At 43.8% G+C, this 19,591-nt stretch overlaps 1 protein-coding gene and 2 long non-coding RNA genes across 3 annotated transcripts in view; all 3 read right to left on the bottom strand.

The window, feature by feature from the left end:
- Positions 1 to 5,874, bottom strand: part of LOC138114899 (uncharacterized) — a 79,997-nt gene extending 74,123 nt beyond the window's left edge. Inside the window, exons 1-2 of the long non-coding RNA XR_011152870.1 lie at positions 5,792 to 5,874; positions 5,607 to 5,702 (exon numbers count right to left, since the gene is read on the bottom strand). This is a non-coding gene — a long non-coding RNA (uncharacterized lncRNA). The remainder of the gene's footprint in view (positions 1 to 5,606; positions 5,703 to 5,791) is intronic.
- Positions 5,875 to 6,649: 775 nt separating this feature from the next.
- LOC138114898 (uncharacterized) lies at positions 6,650 to 8,499 on the bottom strand. Its single transcript, XR_011152869.1, has 3 exons — positions 8,370 to 8,499; positions 8,136 to 8,219; positions 6,650 to 7,913 (listed from the first exon to the last, which is right to left on the bottom strand). It is a non-coding gene; the product is annotated as an uncharacterized lncRNA (long non-coding RNA).
- Positions 8,500 to 14,543: 6,044 nt separating this feature from the next.
- Positions 14,544 to 17,588, bottom strand: KCNE4 (potassium voltage-gated channel subfamily E regulatory subunit 4). The gene is made up of 2 exons (XM_069024160.1): positions 17,505 to 17,588; positions 14,544 to 17,090 (listed from the first exon to the last, which is right to left on the bottom strand). The coding sequence occupies exon 2, from the start codon at positions 17,062 to 17,064 to the stop codon at positions 16,573 to 16,575; it is 492 nt and encodes a 163-aa protein (XP_068880261.1). The 5' UTR covers positions 17,065 to 17,090; positions 17,505 to 17,588; the 3' UTR covers positions 14,544 to 16,572.
- Between the last annotated feature and the right edge of the window lie 2,003 nt (positions 17,589 to 19,591).

The following is a 19,591-nucleotide window of genomic DNA, read 5'->3' as shown; positions in this document are numbered from 1 at the left end:
TGAGTAGTTTCCAGACTGCAAAGTTCTGATGGCAGATCCCACTTCAGGGAGAAAGAAAAATGCCAACCAGGGCTGTGCTGCCATTACACAGAAAGGTACAGGGAACAGGGAGGGGACAAGAGCAGCAATTTACAGAATCATGTCTAGCACACCTTGATGCCAGCTTACACCTGCCTGAAACAGCAGCTGCCTTGCCTGCAGGGACTCGAGGGAATGGCACCGTGCTCGCTCTCAGGGGCAAGGGCAGTACAGAGTATTCCTTTTACCTCCACAGACTGCTCTGCTACCATGGCAATGTGAACAACAAATAAAAAACAAGACAATATGAACTTTGAGCAGGATTTGCCATTTTCCTAACTTTTGATTTAAAAAATATCTTTGAGAATTTTTAGCAAATTTTCGCATTTCCTTGACCCTCTTCTGTCAGTAATTCCTTTGATTCTGAGATCTGAGCTTGCCTTCACATCACTTTTCACAGGCAGATCCCCAGGCAATAATTACACTTTGGCAATTTTTTTACAGGCAACTTTTCCCATTGGTTTTATAAAAGAAGTGCCCAAAGCCCAATCCACTGGTTATAACCATTCTCTGCAATTTTTCCTTTAAGTTCCAGGTGGCAGCTGCTGCCGTGAGACAGTCACACAAAAGCTTGGGAAGAAGGCAAGAGGAAGGACCCATTAATATGCTCCATAGCTTCCAAGGAACAGATACTTAAAAATAAAAACATTCATTCTTTCCACCTTCAGTTTGCCACATCTCAGGGTTCTCTCATTGTGCTCCAGAAGACTTTTGCCTCCAAAGCCTTACAAAGCCAGTATGAGATAGGACTCAAGGAACTTGTGCTCTCGGACAGAGTCAGCCTTCTCACAGGTGTTGAAGTTCCACATGAAACATCAGAACAGAGCAGCATACTGAAATTGCCACCCTGGTTCTCAGTTCACCCGGTCAGCTCTTTGATGTAACCCTCCCTGCTGTCAGAGGTTTTGTTCTTGCACTACAGGACCACACACACAGAGGAGTGCACACACCTGCATGTACAAATGGATATATAATGGATATATCTGAAATCCAGCTGTAACACCCTCACTGACTCTTCTGCTTAGAACATTTAATTGTGTTTAAAACAGTTTTGAAATAATTATCCACAAACCTTCTGCCCAGGTTTAGTGATGATAGCAGGGACTGTCAGTGAAAGGGAACTCTTGTCAGTGAGTTTTCACACCTTTCTGGCTTTGCAGGGGAAAAAAAAACACATAAAAAACAACCAAACAACCAACCAAATCACAGGAAATCCCCCACATTAAGGTTCATCTTCAGTTTCTGAAAGTCAGACCTAGCCTAGCGTAGTTGTGGCAGCAGGGTTATTGTGCCTGTGTTGTGGTATCTGCAAGTCTGACTCCTGCTCCCTCATTCCCTGCACTTCACCACTCAGCTGGAGCAAACCTCAGCGATGTGAGAGCACCACCATGGAAGGTGTTAGCCAAACCAAGGACTGAAGCAGTGAGCCACAAGGCTCAAAAGCAGGAGCTCTTGCTGCAGAAACAGCAGGCTCTCAGTGCAAAGCATCCTGTGTACACACATGCTCTGTGAACTGGGCACAGCTGGGGACACACACCACAGAACCCACCCACACACTGGGTCTGGGTCACTCAGCAAGTATGTGGGACTAACGACTGAAGGCAGCATTCGAATGTGGTGACTCATATCTCAGTTTTCAAACTCTGGCTTTGCAGCAAAAGGAAGTCATTGCCATGCAAAACACCAGAATCTTCCCAGCCACCCCAGGCAAACCAGCAGAACTGAAGCTCCATGATCTCCTAGACTTGACCCACCTTTAACAAGCTACCAGGCTGACTCCCTCTGAGCAACTCACAAGATGGAGGGCACATTTTCCTGATGTGTCAAAGGCATCTACAGACAAACCTCCCTAAAACAGAGCAGGACTGTGAATTGGAAAAGTTCTTGCCCCACAGAGGTCAGTTATTACATACTAAGGTACCACAACAGATCTCACCATACTTACAAATTCCTCCACCAGAAGAGCCTGACTGCTTTCTTACTGCAAATATATTTCATTGTCACATAAAATAAAATTATTTTTAAAATCACAAATGTGGGCTAGAGGAAAGAACCAAAACCACACCTTCCAGTCACAGAAGCAGTCCCTAAATTAAGACCTTACTGCTTTTCATCTTCTGAGAGCGAACAAGACAGCTGTAGGAAAGGAGCTCAAAGCCCTGAGGACACTAATAAGCTTTATTACCCTGACTGGCCTCACCCACACCTGCCTCCATGGCCCAGGAGCTCCTTTGCAGCCTAGGTTTGGCACACCAGTCCCAGAGCACACTGCAAGGACAAGTCCCTCAGTAGCCCTGGGCACCCAGCACCCACAGCCTGCCCCAGAGCTGTGCAGGGACTGGTGGTCCTAGGGTCCTGGAAGGAGAAAAGCAGCTGTAGCCCCTAGGGGAAAAAAGTAAAGGATGTCACCTGTTGGTATTGTGTCTGAGCCATGTGCTTTAGTGAAACTCTTCTGCTGAGGTCAGTCTCATTAAAATTCCCCTTTGACTATCTATTCCAGGCTTCTCTTGAATCAAAAAAGAATAAATAAATTTTGTGCAGTCTTTGTGATGGAGCTGTAAATGACTTGTCCAACAGGGTTTGTACTTTTATTAAGACGGGAATATTGGCCTCATAGTGCTAGCAGGTAAATGCATTTAGTGAACTTTGATACCTCTGCAGTGCCATGAGATTGGAGACTGTCCATGGTCTGGCAGCTCATAAGGCAAATCCTGTGTGCTTACTCACTGAATTGATGAGAGTTATATCCTGTGCAAGCTGCTGCTCTGCTGCTTTTGTCTTGTCAGTATTTGTTTACAGATAAATCCTGGAACTGCTGATTATGCTGGCTCCTGCACTCTCTGTCAACCAGCAACCAAGGAAAGCTGTGCATTCATTTACAGATGCAAAGCCAGAATATTGCACATTTCCCTTCAAACACCGGCACATCCTACACAGGAATTAGAGCTCTCTGGCTGGGCATTAACCTGCAGCAAATCTGAGGAAGCAAACACTAAATACCAATTACTGCACAAAATTCAGGCGCACAGAGAATGATTAGGCACCTGCTACTTCCATTAACACTAAAACTGCTTGATACTTTCCTCGAAGACAATCATATGCAAAATATCCAAACTGATGAGTTCTGGACCATCTCAGTATCTCAGTGAACTGTTTGTGTCAGGTACAGAGCTGTTAAACGACCCACTATACAGTGTCCTGTTTGCTTCACCTCCACCCTCTGGGCCACTCTCCTCTCCCCAGTTAGATATTGTGCAGCCAGATCCTACAGAATGCAACAGTCCTCTTAAAATATGCTTGTGAAGTTTCTATTCAGTGTCTGCAACACGTGCCATGAGGTGAATTTTCAGCTGTTTGCTGCATGGATCAGATTGGACAGCGGAGAAAGGTACCAACACTTTGAGATGTTACTGCAGCACTACAAACTGGCCCATTAGCTAACTAGAAAAAGCTGTAGAGATGCAGCTGAAATTCAAGTTTCTTAAAGGTTATGCCCAGTATTTTCATCCTTTTCGACCCTGAAAGGAATCTTATTTTTCCCAGTGAAAACAGATGTATGAGGAAATGAGAAAAACTGCAGAGAATGTTGTGAGTTGTCCTGAAATGATCCAAACGCCTGTTGTTGTTTCTTAGGATTTTCCCCCTGACATTCTGCCCACTGCACCTTCCCTAGTACTAGCAGCTACTAAGAAAAAGACAGGACATATTCTCATCAAAATCTAAGGTCTGTTTCCAGTTAAAGATGCTGTAAAATAACATGTCGTTTATAAAATCCGATGGAAAAACCCAAAGAAAAATTTAAAGACAGGCTGATTTCTTCTCAGAAAAATAAATTTCAGTCTATCTCCACATTTTCTTCTATGCTCAGGACAGGCTGAGGAGAAAAGAGGTCAGATGGTTCTTTCTGTCTCATGAGCTGAATGTTCCCCTTATGCTTGCACTAGAAAATCTCTTGCAGATAGCAGCACCTTTAACAAGCACACTGAAGCAGTTAGCGAGATCCAATTATCCCTTTCAGGTTGTTTTAAAATATCAACACAGTTGCCGAAAGACCCACCTATATCCATTGTCTACCTGACTTATGACACCCAAACCACGAGCCAGATTGCTTTGTCTCAGTTCTCTGTTTACCACATCACCTCTCCCAGCCTGCAGGCTCTGTGACCTGAGTTGCTTTTTTTTATCCCCTCCTTTAGCAGCTGGCAAACAAGGTCCCGCTTTGACAGATTCATGTGGATAACAGCTTTTAGTCAAAAAGATGATTTACAAATTTAAGTAAGTTGATGTTTCCTCACTAAAAACTAAATCAACATGGCTTTGACTTAAAACACAGTTGTTTCAACAAAGCATTTGCTTCTTAAACAGCAAAAGAAATGATAGGATATTTAATTCCCTGATTAAGTCCAAGAAGTGGTAGATTCAGACTGATTTCTACCTATGTTCTGAGAGGATCCAGATCTCTTATGGCAGCACTATGGCTGCCAGGCTACAGGATAACCAAGTCTCACAGTGTCTTGATGTTCTTGTACAATTTTATACAAGTTATAGTCAGAGTGGATTGTATAGCAGAAATCCAATATATTCTTGCCTCTGTCTATTTGCTAACCACCATACTAGGGAGCATTTGTAATTTCTTTCTGGCTCAGGAAATACATGTTTTATACTGTAGGGACACAAATCCATTGGGACACACTGTGGCTGTACTGCCCCTTCTTCCTAACATACTCAAAAATGCTGGTAATTCAGTGAGAATGGATTATGCAGCTCCACCCAAGCATGGGCTGAAACTGTATGAGGGATTCCCAGTTTCTGGGCAAATGCATTAACCCCTGAGTTTAGAAAAGGGAAAAATTAATCCACTCCCAGAAAAAAAAAACAAAAACAAAAAACAAACAAACAAACAAAACAAAAAAAACCACCAAAAAAAACCCACAAAATCCCAGGAGTAACTACTTAGAAAATTTGACCTGAATTCATAAATAGTTTTGGGATGACCTAAATACCATTTTCCCAACAAGCTTACCATTCACCAGATTTTTTTCCTCCTGACTTTGCAGGCCAGTTGGCTCATTTGAGGTCCCTCACTATAGGTATTAAATAACAAACAAGATTTTCTTTGTATACAGCTCGGATAGAAAGGAACTCACTATGGGATTCCTTAGTCCACACTTAGAAAGCCACAGTCTGGTTTTCGGGAGTGACCATCATCGCAAAATTATCACTATGAGGAACACAGCAGACAAAATGGCCGCAATCATCCTAAAGAACAACATTCTCCCAAGTTAAAGGTCACAAAATGCCTGACAGAACTGCCCTTTTAATAAGTCACTGGAAAGATTAAAACTCCTGAGAAAAGTGGATGACACGGTATCAACCTCAGTTAAAAAGCAAAATGAAAGGGAAGCTAATTAGAGGTTTCACAAATATCAACAAAGCAAATCTAGAGCAGACCTCAGCCTGTGGAGAGCAAATGCTTTCTGTGATTGAGACCGCAGCTGTGGTCACCACCGCCACCACAAAGGACTGACCATGTCTCTCTTCCCCCTCCATGGGCACGGTCCAGTCCCAGGAACAGGCGGTCGCTGAATCTCTTCACACTCATTTTGAACCTTCACAAGGGAGCTCTGCAAAGGATGAGGAGATGTCAGAGCAGTCTGCATTAAAGATGCAGCAAAGATAAAACACTCATTGGGTAAGCTTGGCACGTTCTCACCAGGCTGCTCAGCACTGGGAGGTGGATGCTCTCAGCTAATGGGGCCTGACAGGCTGAGCAGCCAGAGGCATTACTCAGACTGGGATGTGTAATTAAACCATAAAGTGTATCTTGATGTGGCTGCTGGGGACTAATCACAGGCCTTGGGGGATGAAAAAACATAAAGCTGTGAGCAGCAGCACCTGAGAGGTGTGATTAAGGAGGAAATCACAGGGTTTGTTATTCTTCTGGTTAGCCTGGTGCTGATGGACCAGGACAGGGCTATCCACCCTGAGCCCCATGGGGCGGCCTCTGCCCCTGCCCTTTGCCATCACCTTGAGCCACCACTGTTCCCAGGCTCCCCCAGAGCAAATGGCCTCAGATGGAGGCGTGGGGCTTCTATGGGACTCAAGGAGCACAGGCTTGGGGTGCACCTCACAGAAACCCATATGAGATCCCTTGTGGGGCTGCTGTGGGACTGAAAAAGCACTGGCTTGGGCTGCACCCTACAGAGACCTCTCAGAGATGCCCTATGGGGGCTGTGAGCCCTCTGCAGCACTCTCAGCCCCTCACTGAGCTGCGCACCACTTGCTGCCCTTGCTTGGAGGCAGGAATTCTCCTCATTTCAAGGCTTTTATCACCTGAAAGTTTCTTCTGAGAGTCTATCAGTATAATTAAGAGGTATTTTTCAGTAACTTCCAGTTGTTCCACACACATAAACAAAACAGCCTGAGGGCTGCACAGAAACACTGTAGAAAGGCAATTGTGTGTGTGGCCATAGCTCATGTCTGCCCCATCTCTGCAATGGTTTTTATCACCCCGACAGACTCAACCCCCACAGCAGGTGGAAGGGGGAGTTGGGGCACCCCAGGTCCCAGCTTGCCCCATGTGGGTCAGAGCTCTGTCTCAGGGCAGCCTGTTTCCTGTTTCCAGGGCACAGTGGGGAGAGAAATGCAAAAACAAGCATCTATGAAAGGCAGGTTAAAAGCAGGCTGCAGGTTAAGCAGCCCTCAGGGACATCTGTGACTGAAGGTGAGGAATCTGGTGTGAATTGGACCAAAACCCCAACAGATTCAGAGGGAATAGACCCCAGTGACATGCCTGAAAACCTAGAGAGTCCTGGGCTACTGGAACTCTTTTGGGGCAATTTATAGGGGAACCCTGCTGGTGCAAGGAGCCAAGAGCAAACCTGCGCCTTTCCTGGGCTGAGAAGAAATTGCAAAGCTATAAAAACAGGATTTATTTCACTACTTTAATTTTATTTCTACTTCTACTATGATATACAGAAAGTGATCCATGGTGCTGAGGAGGGCAGGGGAGCCCATGCAAACTGAAGTACTGGGGGAAGGTGTTGGATCAAAGCTAATGGAGCGAATGATGATGTGTGTGAGGATGAGCTGTCCTAAAAAATCTTCAGAGCTCCTTTCTTAAACCTTCACCAAAGAAACCCATTCCCTATGCCAGCTGTGGTATTACAGCTCCAGCATTCCCTGTTCAGCTCTGTCTGGTCTGTAACACGGAGGTCCTGTGCTAGCATGGGGAGAGAGGCAACTTCAGCCAATTTTCAGTAATCAGGGGAATGGTCACAGTAACGGTCCATGTTAGCTGCACTGTCACCTCACAATGTTTGGCATACTCATGAAGCCATTATTCTCACACGCAGAATATATCACCACTGATGAATCTTGTGAAAAAGATTAGGGGTAAAAAAGGCTGAGGGCCATAGCTGATGTTAGAGCAGGGTGCTGTTTTCACTGTGTCACAGCTCAGCTGGAAGCTTGCAGCCCGGTCTTTCCATGGGGCTTGGCAGCACAGCCACTTTTATGGACCCATGCTTAAATGGAACAGTTTGGCCTTCAGATGCAACAATAGCTTACGTGCAGGACTCCCTAAAAGCGCAGGTCCCTGGAGAGGAGCATGAGGATGTCTACAGGAATGAGCTGGCTGTGGCCCGAAGCAGCGGAGCACATTCATGTAATCCCTTATAGACCAAAGAGAGGAGTTAATAATTTTCCAGGCAGTGCTTCAAATTGGATCACAAGGGATATCTGTGAGGATTCCAAAAGAAATGTTCCTGATGGTCATTAATGTGTTCCCAGTGACGTACAAGATGCACACGCGCACCAACAAAGCAGAAGCTAGCCTGGAAAAAACCCAGCTCATGTGAAAAGGTGAACTTACAGTAAATTTCATTGCAAGGGACTCATTCATTTCCAGCACAAATAATGACTCCCACTGCTCTTCCACGTGTGCTCCCAGCAAGGGGTGAGGGAGCGGGATGCAGGGCATGTGTACAGCCCAGCTTCCACCCTTGAAAACTCCAAGGGGCCACGCTCTGTTTCCATAACACTTTTTACATGCTTACTTTTATGGGTCTCTCGATGACAATCTAAATCCTGCCTGTTCTTCAATAAACCATTAATCTTCCAGATAGAGTTCAGGGAAGTTGCTGTGCAGCAATAAAATGCATGTTTCCAGAGCCCAGAGGGAACAAAAAGGAAAAAAAAAAAAAGTGAAAGGGAGAGACATTGTTTCTGAAAGACATATTCCTGGCTTGCAGGGGCTGGGGAGCATACAGGGTTATCTCCCCAAATCCTACCTGAAGCCTGTCCCTCCCCTCACCGAAACCTGATGCCACTTTGAGTGTACCATTTAGGAGAAGGTCCACCCTCCAACATCACTATCAGCATAACAAAGGGGCTGATGACCCCTTTAGCTCCCATGCTCACGGCCCCGAAGCCTGTTGTGAGTGGTGCCAGCTGGACTGTGCTTTGGTGAGCGGATACCAGCTGGGGAGTGTCAGTGATCATCACTGCCCCTGCTAGGCCTGCCTTGGAGGTCGGTGGGGACAGGGATCTGCCATTCTCCACCAGCCAGCAACTTCAGCAGCTAACTCACATCACCCAGTTTACAGACTTGTTGCTGCTTTTGCAGAATAAGGCATAAAATATCTCCTCTTCATCTTCAAATGACTTCCTTCAGTGTGCTGAGGGAACCAGTCTCACAGAGCCAGTGGCATAAAAGCCATGAAGTCCCCACACTAAAGTTGGTTAGTCCTGTCCTGAGTTTGCATTTGAACTGGTGACCCACAGTAGAAGTTATGAATTCTGTGCCCCACTTTATAACAGGATAAATGAACACAATCCCTTGTGCTTCCAGGCCCCTATAAAATTGATGGTAACCATATGTCAGTGTGTGTAGCTGGTAGAAAAGCACGTACTGCTCTACTCAAAAGAGATGGTAGCAGTCAGCATTAAAAAGGAATGCCAAGGAATAGAAAAAAATCAGGTTTAACCTGACTTAAGAGCCTTAAGCGATGTCTTTTATGCAGTAAAGAAAAAGAAGGCAAGGATAGGCCTGAAAAAATAATTTCCCTGGGCTACAGTCCTGTAGAAAAATGATAGAAAGTAGGGAAAAAAATAGGCACATCAAGAACACACATACAGATATAAGTACAGTTATTGGACTCTCCCAGTTCAAACTGACATAGCTCTCGACAGAAAAATGAGGGAAAATTCACTGTCTGTGTAGACATCATAAATAAATAAGTACAAGGACTCAGAGAGCCTAGGACTATTACTCTCAGCTTCTGGGTTTCTGATACTTCCCTGGCACACATGTATCTCACAAATATTCCTATACAGGACACTTTTAGTCCCAAAGCTCTGTCTATTCTATATGAATGTTTTGTACTCTTCTTTCCACATGAATATAATGTTCTCGTTGTTCTGATGATAGTACTTCAGAAGACAAACTAAAGGTCACAGAAGAGAAGTTGTGGAAAAAATTCTTTTCACTGACAGAAGAAATCCTGGGATCTATTGAATGGTCTTCATGAGTTTTATTACAAAACTAATGCATAATGCAGTATGTAAATGTCTACACAAACAGTTAGTACAGTACCTATAGATCACCTGAAGCAATAAAAGCCTTGAGCAGCCACCTCTAAGGCAGCATTTTTCCTGCCACTGCAGCATGATGAAGGTCAGCCCTTTCAGCAGCCATTTGCACCTCTCTGCAGAAGTGAGCTGCATGATTATTTTAATCTGGTCTTGAATTCTTGATGAATATAGGAGAAAAAAAATCTTTACAGTGAGCATCCGAGATACACATCCTGGCCAAAGAGCAGCTAATTAGATATGACTGCAGTTAATTATTTCTAACACTGAGCAGATAGACCCTGAGATACAGAATGTGACAGGGCTCTTGCTGCTGTTTCGTTTGGTGGAGGCACAACAAACAGTTTCTCAGTAAACATGGGTAGGTGTTACCATCACATCATCCACTGGTCTCAGTGTCATTTCTTAGGTGACACTCACCCTTGTAACAAAAGTAAGCAGCATCCTTTGGTGTAAAATCCTGTGCAGCTGATGAAAATTAATACATATGCACTCGATGCACATCTCCCGAATTTCCACACTGCTCTTACAGTCATGAGAGGAAAGTCAGATCTGGAGAAATGTCCCAGTGGTGCTTGGGCTTTCAACAGTCCCAGCACTGCTCCGTGCTTCTACACGTGTCAGGCGTGTTCCCTGTTTCCCAGTACAGTGGCAGCACAGTGCTTGCAGGCTGGAAAGCAATTACTGGCACTTGGTGGATGCTGCTGCTGACAGGACTGGCAATTGCAATGGGTCATTTTGTAGCATTGGGTATTTGTAAGGAAAATGATGGGATGTGTTTTCCATTAAGGCCTTGAAAGAGGCACCACTGGGGCTCTCCTGTGTTATGTCCAAGGCAGTCTGTCTGCTGCTGTACCACTCCATACATATTGTTAAATAATAGTAGCAGCATTGGTTTTTCTCTTCCTCTTTCATCTCTTACGGGAAACCTTGTTTGATCAGTTTCTCCTGTTCTGAGGAACGAGAAGAGGGATGTACATTCTTACAGGTGCACAGTTTATATTTCCTCCTGACAAAGAGGAAAGACTGAGCTTTTGTGTATTGGCCAGGGTAGAATTCAAAATTATTTGCATGTCTCACATCCTCTCACCTGCACTGTTTAGTTGATGATGTTTTCATTGCTGGGATGAAACACAGCTGTCCCAGGGAGGGCTAGGCTAGGGGCCAGCCCCACAGCAGGCTGCTCCAGGTCCACCATTCATAGGTAAGCTGCAGGGAAACTCTTTAATTTTGTGGTTCCTTCTCCAAGGACAAACAACTCTTCTGCCTTTTCTCACTTTTCATCAGAGCTCAGCACTCTGAAATTCTCAGCGTAGTTATCTTCACATCACCCTTAGGCAGTGAAGGTGTGCTCTTCTTTACAGTTTATAAAAGGGAGACTTATCCAAAGCATGTTAATTTTCCAGAGTACCACAGTAAACCTGGAGCTAAAGGGGGAACTGAATTTAGTCTCCCATATCCCAGAACTACTGGCCTGCTCTCCAGCTCTCAATAAAGCAAAAAGTCTTTTTAACATGGCTTCTTATGGGCCTGAGGAGGGATGAGCTGAAATATTCCAAGTGCTAGAAGTTGGCATTTGTTGCCAGTGGCTACTGTTGCACCTAGTAGTGTTAAGGAGGGCAAAAAAGTTTGTTGTTCCTAAGTGAGCAAGAGCTTTGTATTTATACTGTATCTTTCACCTAAAATTCACAAGCATTTATTAGCTATCAGAAACATCTCATATTTTCACAGACAGCAATATAAGTAGCATGATATGATAATCAAGAGAAGCACAGGCCAGTTGAACAGATTTACTGAGGAATAGAGCTGGGAACATAGTCTGTAATGCATCACCCAGTTGCCTTTATTATCCTTTTTTTAGTCACTTATTTGTGTGGCAAAAGCCTCAGTCTAACCTGGCCTAACCTAAAGTAGAACCTTACCCAAGCCAAACCAAACCAAATAAAACTTTGAAAAACTGGTGTTCATTGATTTTTTGATTACTTTCCATTTTCTAGCCTAGTTGAGCTGGTTACAGAAGTGTCAATACACTAAGAAGGTGCAGCTGTTTTTGGCTGCACACAGTAGGAACTGCAGAGGCGTGTGAAAATGGAAAAAAATACAAAAGTAAATCAACCAAATACACAGAGGCAAATATGATCAGTGCATGAAAACCAATAGCCTAAACAATTTTACTAACTTTTATGCCTCCTAGATCCAACTGTTAACTCAGGAAGAAATCATCTTTCCACTAGGACAACAAGTTCCAAAAAGATGATAACGTGACCATGGTAAGTCAACAACCACAGAAGAGCATCTTTGCTCTTCTTTTTTCTCCAACTTTGCCACAGCTGCACCTGGCACATACAACTATTCTGTGCAGCACCTACTTTGAGCATCTCTGAGAATGCTCATTTTTCACGTGGTGGGGACTCCTTCCATCTTTGAAATTTTTCAATGAAAATTAAAGGCAGATGGTTTAACCTCTTGGTTGAAATGGCTGTGATAAAAGCGTGGTCTTCACTGGGGACCTGTGTACCCCTTGTCCTCAAGGAGTACACCTATCCTTGTCCAGCCTCGTGCTCTGAGGGCCTAGAAAGAGAAATGACTGTTAGAATTTATCAATTTCTTTCCTTTCCAACTCTTTGAGAATTGATTTTATTATTTGGGTGAGCATGGGCACTTGTCTGAGAAAGGGACAGATCCAGGGATCCCACTGTGAGAGGGCCAAGCTAAGGAGGGAAGTTTTGCAATGAGTTGCAGCACATGAGGCTCCTGGCACTACCACTATCTGTGACCTGTGCTCTGGTCCTGGGAATGCAGATTCTCTCGTTAACCTTCCTTCTCTGGTTAACTCTCCCCTGGTCTAGAGCACAGCCATGCTGGGAGAGCTTGGGAGATCCTGTGCCTGGGGAAGAGACAAGTTCTGCATTCTGCCTTCTGCCAGGTTTGGTCTGTTGAATGAGTAACCTCACAGAACATGATGCACTGGTAGGATTTAGGACAAGCCCTATCACAGATCCCAATGTGGCAACCTTGAGATCTGGCACTTCTGTTTACAGGAGGTCCTGGAGCCAGCCCATGTACACAGGCCACATGTGGCCATCTTCTCCTTTCCTCTCAAAGGTGGTATGTGTTAACTACTGCAGCAAATGTATGAGGTATAGCACTGCCAAGAAATGGGAGCCTAACTGCTGCGTTCTTTTAAGGAAGAATGCATTTGTAAAAAAAGTCACCTCCATTCAGTTAAATTACAGCCAATTATCATGGCCTTCAAGCCAAGATCTATTAGCTCTAAATCTGACTTAACTCAGTTACTGAAGCACACTGGACGTGTCATTCATTTTTGAAAAAAAAAATTATTACCTTTTACTCCTTAGTAGTCAAAAGGATTTTGAAACAAGATTATTGGGAGCAATTTTTTTTTCTTCTATCTCTATCTTTTGAAGATTAGCAACACTTCTTTTATTTTGGAATAATAGCTACCTGGCAGTCTGGGGTCACTGGGCTGTCTTCAAGGCATCATTGCATTCACTTGCACATGCATCTAGCTTTTATAGCTAAATTTTTGGTTTTGTTTTTTTTTCCCCCTGTTGTCATCAAGATACTGATTTGGACAAAGACAAATGCCTTGGGACTAAGGCAAATATGTGCAAAACTATCCACATGCTTTCTCCAACCCCACAACCCAAGGATAGCTCCATCACAGTCTGCAAGAAGGTAGCCACTTTTTGTGTTTAGTAGCTCATTTCAGTGTAAATAGGCCCCAAACCATGCAGTGTTTCCCTTTATAGCAGCTCAATTTAACACAAGAAACCCCTGGAATAAGCTACCTTTTTGATCCATGCAGCAGAGCTATAATTTACATTTTGTTCTGTTTTTCCTCCTTATCACCAGTGCTGTCAGAAGTTTCTTGATTCATTGTTGTGGCAATGGAAACACTGAAACCCCAAGCCAGAGGCGTGGGTAAATGGGGAAGATGCAGCGTTGCTGACTGACCCGCTATCCCAGGACACTGCGGCTGTCCCGGGAGATTGCACTGCTGCAGGCAAACACAGCCTGGCTGATGGGTAGCTTGAGGTCCACAGAAGCTTGTGACCAGGCCCCAGAGTTATTTAATAGGGAGTGAATGAAGAGAGCAGAGCACAGGGGAGCCTGTTTTGTGGGAAAGTGAGCAGATATAACTTTATAGCAATTTGGTTTTTGAAACAATCTCAAATTACCCTGTGCAAGCAGGTCTTAACCAGTGCTGGTGAGTCTGTACACATAACTCGACAGATTTAGGGAAGTGCAAAGTTGCCTCTAAATATTTATCCCCTATATAGGGAGACAGATTCTGAAAACCTCCTCTCTACGTAATACTGGGAATGACAGAGTAGCAGTGAGACCCAGGGTCAAAGCTTGTGACAAAGCCAGCTGTGTGCCATGGCCAAGTAGTGGAAATCCAGTTGGATCAGAGATCTGTGTTAGATACTTGTCCATAATCTCAACTCCAGCCCACATGATTTGCTACAATGCAAAACTAACCCCAAAACTCAAAACGCAAATGTGTCCAGAGGCTGAATAAGCAATACAAGTTTCCATAGCAGTTTTGCCAGCCTCCCCCAATGCTTCCCCAGCACCCCCAAGTCTTTGCAGAAGGGAATCCCTGTGGCCCTGCTTTCACACGCTCAGGACCTGAGCGTGCTGCCCAGTATCCCAACAGCCAACATGGACCAAAGGTGGATTTGGAGCACCTGTTCAGCCCTGCAGTCATCCCACAATATTGCAGTACTGTAAAGCTCAAGGAATCATTTCAAAAAGTGGCTAAGAAAAGGATCCTGTAGGAATTGTGCCCAGTCTCGTTACTGGAAATCTATTTGACGTAGTGAACAAACGTGGAGACTTTTCCAGGAAATGTGTTTCTTTATTTAAATAAAATTAGTGCCAGTAGAAACAATAAACCTTAAATACATGAGACAATTATATACAACTCGATGTTAGGAATTATATACATCAGTCTTTTTACAGATACAAATACATTTATACCAAAAATAAAGGACGAAGGAGAAAGCAATGGAAAATGTGACAACTTGCGCATGTCAGTCTCATTTGGAAAGTTTCAGGATTCAAGTGATTCCAGGCAAAGTGCCAAACTTAATTTGGCTCCTTTCAAACTTAAAACAGTCCCTTTCAGAGTAAATCTACCAAAAAGCTTTATATGGTCTGATCCAAAGTTCAGTGAAGTCGATGGAAAAACTCCCACCGGCTTCAGTTTGCCCTGAATCAGGCCCTTTCTGAGCACAATGGAGCCTTTGTTCTGCTGTGGCTAGAGAGAGACAGCGATCCCTGATCCCTACATCACATTAACCCTCTGAGCCCTTCCCAGCGGCAGCAGCACAGCAGACTCTGGCTTCAGTTCATTTCTGCCGTTTAGCATCCATGTTTTTCAAGCTGTCTCTCAAGCTCTAATGCCAGTGGATAAATCACAGAGCTATTTTAGTGCAGGAAATACGTGGAGACATTTTGCAAGTATTTTGCTGTGCAATGCTTTAGATTCAGGCTCTTTAGCCCTCATGCTTCAAAACTAATCAAAACACTGTAATAAGTTATTACAAAATATAAGGTATGATTGAAATATTAGTTTTTTTCTTTGTATTATTTTTTACTTCTTTTAAAAGTGCAATAATTTAGCAACAAATTTAATGAGCATTTAAAAAATGTCGCAGTACCATTAAATTGGGGGGAGGGGGAAGTCTGTGGTGGTTTTAAATACTAGTTACTAATAACTTTATAGAAATGCATGTGTCACATGCAAGCTGATTAAAAAAAAGATGTAACACAATGTTAAGCTACACTGGCTTAAATAGAGCAGAAAGTCTAGATTCCTTAATGATGTAAATGGGTACAATTTTCCTGACCTCAAATGGAGAATTTAACTCCAACAGAGAAGCACAAAATATTGTGCCCATCCCTGACTAAGCTGATAATTTCAGTGGGGCCAGGAACTCACCCTTGCTAGGTTAAACTCCATTCAGAATTCCACCTATTTTTCAAGGGGGTGTAACAGAGCAGCATCTGTTTGAGCCTTTCTACGTCTTACAGCTGGTAAGAAAGATCTTTTAACATCTCCTTTAAGTTACAGATCCTTGCCTTTAGTGACCAAATGTACACATCTTTAAAAAATTAAAAAGAAAAAACCTAAACCACCTTTGCTGTTAGTAACTCAGTCACAGGCTGGATTGCAGCAGAAGGTGGTGAACCTGACCCGGCCAGTACAGGTATAACTTAAGCAAAGACATAGATAAGTGTCATGGCTCTGAAGCCAGGCTTTACAAACTGCACAGGAACTCAGTGCCTCTTTTTTTCTGCTTTGTCTTTCATTTTTTCTGTACCTAAAATCAGCCTGCAGCCATGCTGTAATCTCCCTTCAAGTACAGCATCAACAAGTTTTCAGCTTTCAAGACCTCATTGAGCAAATGTGCTGTTGGCTGTGGTTTGTCATAAGAAAAACACAGTAAGAGTATTTCTAATCTATCACAGCTTTGTGTGAGTGAGCATTACCTATCATCTTTAAGAACCAGGCATTTGCATGAGGGTAGCTTCCCCAAACATTTCCCAGATATTTACAGACTTCTGAAATATGCAGAGACATGCCAGTAATAATTACCTCATTAGAAAATACATATATATCCACCATGTTCTTAGCTTTCATAGTAAGAAATAATAATGGAAAATTTAAAATTAAGCAACCCAATTATGTGCAAGTTACACTTTGAGTTGGATACCACTGCTTCCTTGTCCTGCCAGCTCTCAGGAACAGCTTGGGCCCAGGAGCACAGATACCTGTTCAGAGTTCATTGGAGAGCAGAGAAGTAGAGCCACAAGTTCTCAGTGGGAGCTCCACTCACACTTTGGCAGCTGATCAAGGGAGCCCTGCGAGTGCTAGGAGTTCTTATGGATGTTTTCCACAGAACCCTCACTGCTCTCATTGAGGGGCGTTTCTGACACTTCCCCTAGTTCAGTATCCAGCACTTCCTCCTGGATGGTGAAGTGCACGTCTGGGGAGGAGGACTCGGAGCTCACGCTGCTGCCTTCCATGGAGCAGATGGCACAGGACAGGGATGGCACCATGCTCTCCTGCAGCATGTTCAGCATCATGGGGATCTGCACAGATTTCAGCCCTGCTACGGTTGGTAGAGGCTTTACAGCTTCCCCCCATTCTCTCTCCTCATCTTTATAGAGCAGAAGCAAATGGGATGACTTCTCTTTTCTTTTGGATTTCATGTAGCCAAGCATTATTCCTATCAGGAAGATCCCATAGAAAGACATGACAATCAGAATGTAAAAGTACTCGTTGCTGTTGTCCTTCTCTGTGCTGGGGGATTCAGCATCAAGCATAGCTTGGGTCACATTTGCATGGTCCATCTTCAGCATGGAAAGTGTTTTACCACAGCTGAAGCCTGGAGGAGAATGTAAACGGATAGGTAAGATCAAACTTCAGAGCAAAGGTGTAAAACATCTGGAAAAAGGTTACCTCAAACCCTTCCTTACTCCTTGTAAGCTTGCAAACCCCACACCTGATTGAAGCTCCCAGTCTATTATACCTCTGCATTACTACTGTAAGTGAAGGAACTCTTATTCAGATACAGAAAACATTCAAGGAAAGAAAACATATACTATTAAATTATCTTGAGTTCTATGCTGAATTATAAAACACCCAATCCACATGATTAAAGAAAAAAACTATATAGAAAGACCCTACTAGGCACTTAAATATAGTTTTGTGCTACTTGATCATGTTTCCATGATGGGCGAAAGTTAGAAGTATTATTTTATTCAGTGATGCAGGAAAAAATAATCAAAAAGCAACTTACGCCGGTATGCAAATAATTCCTCCTTTTGCAAAGCTCAAGAGACCTTTCCTCTACCAAATGCCGGGTGCTCTGAAAACTTTCCTCTGCTGCACTTGGAATAAATAGCTCTCAAGAAATGTTTCATCACGTGTTTTAGAGGCACAGTTTATAATAGTTTTGTGTTGGAGTCAACAGATGAACTTGAAGGATTGCAGTTCAACCCACTGAACTCTTAACAGCTGTGAAAAGAAAAAGAGTTGGGAATTCAGATTTTACTCTTTCCTAACCAGTTCCACAGTAGATCTTTCAGCTTGTGAATGTGTTCCTTTAACATCCCAGTTGCTAAATCTGACCTCTTACCCTGAGAGCTGCTACACAGAGTGGAAAACCTGCAGATCATTATTCTATGTTTGTCATAACATATAGAAAAATACACATGTGAATTTTATATTAGACACTACCAAATTATTTACATGCCTGCTATACACAGTCTTCCACAAAGAGATGGAGGAGGAAACAAGTTATTTTCTTTGGTCAGGACAAGAGACAAAGCTTTAGAAAGTGTGTGCGGAACAAAGTGGTGACTTTCAGCTTGTGCTGCAGCTCCACTTTCCTGCAAGCTGTGGGGCTGGGGAGAGTGTGGGCCCTGAGTCTTGAGTGAGATTTGGATGGAGGGGTGCTGGTGCCACCTTACTTTGGCCATCAAAGCAACAATTTGGGATTTGTGGGGTGGGATCTGGGTTCCCCACATAATCAGTGGAAGGGTGCAGACTCCTCCAGAGAGCAATTTGGAAGTCCTGAAGTTTGCAGCCCCTTTCTGCCTCAGTAGAAGCAGCCAAGAGTTAATGCTGTCTTGCATGATGTTATGCCTAAATAGAGGCCAGGGCCACTGAGTTAATGATGATTTAAGTTCTAAGGGATGTTACCAGTTCCTGGGCAGAGGGATGCTCTCTGAATGACTGCTGGAGGCTGCTGGGCTGAGCAGGAGACCTCCCAGCCCCCTGGATGTTCCTTTAACTGGGATGTTAACGGAACAGTTCAGATGCAGCCTGTGTCGAAGGGCCCACAAAGTTCCCAGTCGTCAGCTCTGTGGTACAGGAGGCTCTGAGACCCATTTCCAACACGTAAGCAACAGTCCAGGCCATGGGAAGAAGGAGGCCCAGCTTGCACCTTAGGGATTTCATTTCCTTATCCTCTCCATCCCCGTTCTTCACACACAAAGCCCAATTAGTCAGGCCCCACATGTGAATGTCACCCCTTCTGCAAAGCTTCAAGGATGTTTATGTAACAGAACACTCCACTTCCAGAAAGCAGTAGACTGGTGCTGGAGTTTCCCAATGGTAGGTCTGGGTTTTTTTTCCCTGCAGTCACTTGTGGATTCTTTGCATAGACAGCAAATTCTTTTCCAAACTCTGCCCTTACAATCCCTCTGAGGTAAAGGCAGATAGGATTAACCTCTCTTCACATGTAAGAAAAAGGCAAGAAAAAGAACTTAAGCAACATTAGACTTAGTGAGAATTCGAGAAAAGACAGAATTGTATCTGTGTTTGGAACTGGCGTTTTCCATCATTTCTCTGAACGACTCCAGAACAAAAGGAAAAAAATTACACTAGCCAGATTCCCTTCTCTGCACCTTAAAATAGAGGATACTCCCTTTAGGATGTTGGTTTTATCTCCCTGCGCATTCCCATGTGATAGCTCAGGAGCTGTTGATGTTGCACTAACGTCTACTGGGATTTCATCTGACAAAATCTGTCTGCAGCACCAGCTTGCCAAGTCTGAATTCTTCTTCCCTGTTCCCGACAAATTACCGAGCAGGCAACAAGAGCATATCAACTGTAGGCTAAAGCAGGACCCAGAACAAGTCTCTGGATTTTCTAGTTAACTTTAGGGAATATTTACTTCACAACTTTCTCAGCTCCATGTGATATCTGTCCCCCCCCACTTCAGCTCTGGAAATTTGGGAGTTGAAAAATTAAAGACAATGTATCAGGTTTTAGCAACACCTTCTCATGCAGGACTTTCACAGACTGGTGAGGAAGTGCCTCACATTGCTGGGTCAATGAAAAGTGGCTCGGCACAAGGAGAAATCCTTTTTCTCGGTCCCT

The sequence above is a fragment of the Aphelocoma coerulescens genome, chromosome 9 (assembly GCF_041296385.1).
Source record: "Aphelocoma coerulescens isolate FSJ_1873_10779 chromosome 9, UR_Acoe_1.0, whole genome shotgun sequence".
Taxonomy (NCBI): domain Eukaryota; kingdom Metazoa; phylum Chordata; class Aves; order Passeriformes; family Corvidae; genus Aphelocoma; species Aphelocoma coerulescens.
The sequence above is the reverse complement of the archived record's forward strand: the minus strand, read 5'-3'. Positions and strand labels throughout refer to the sequence as shown.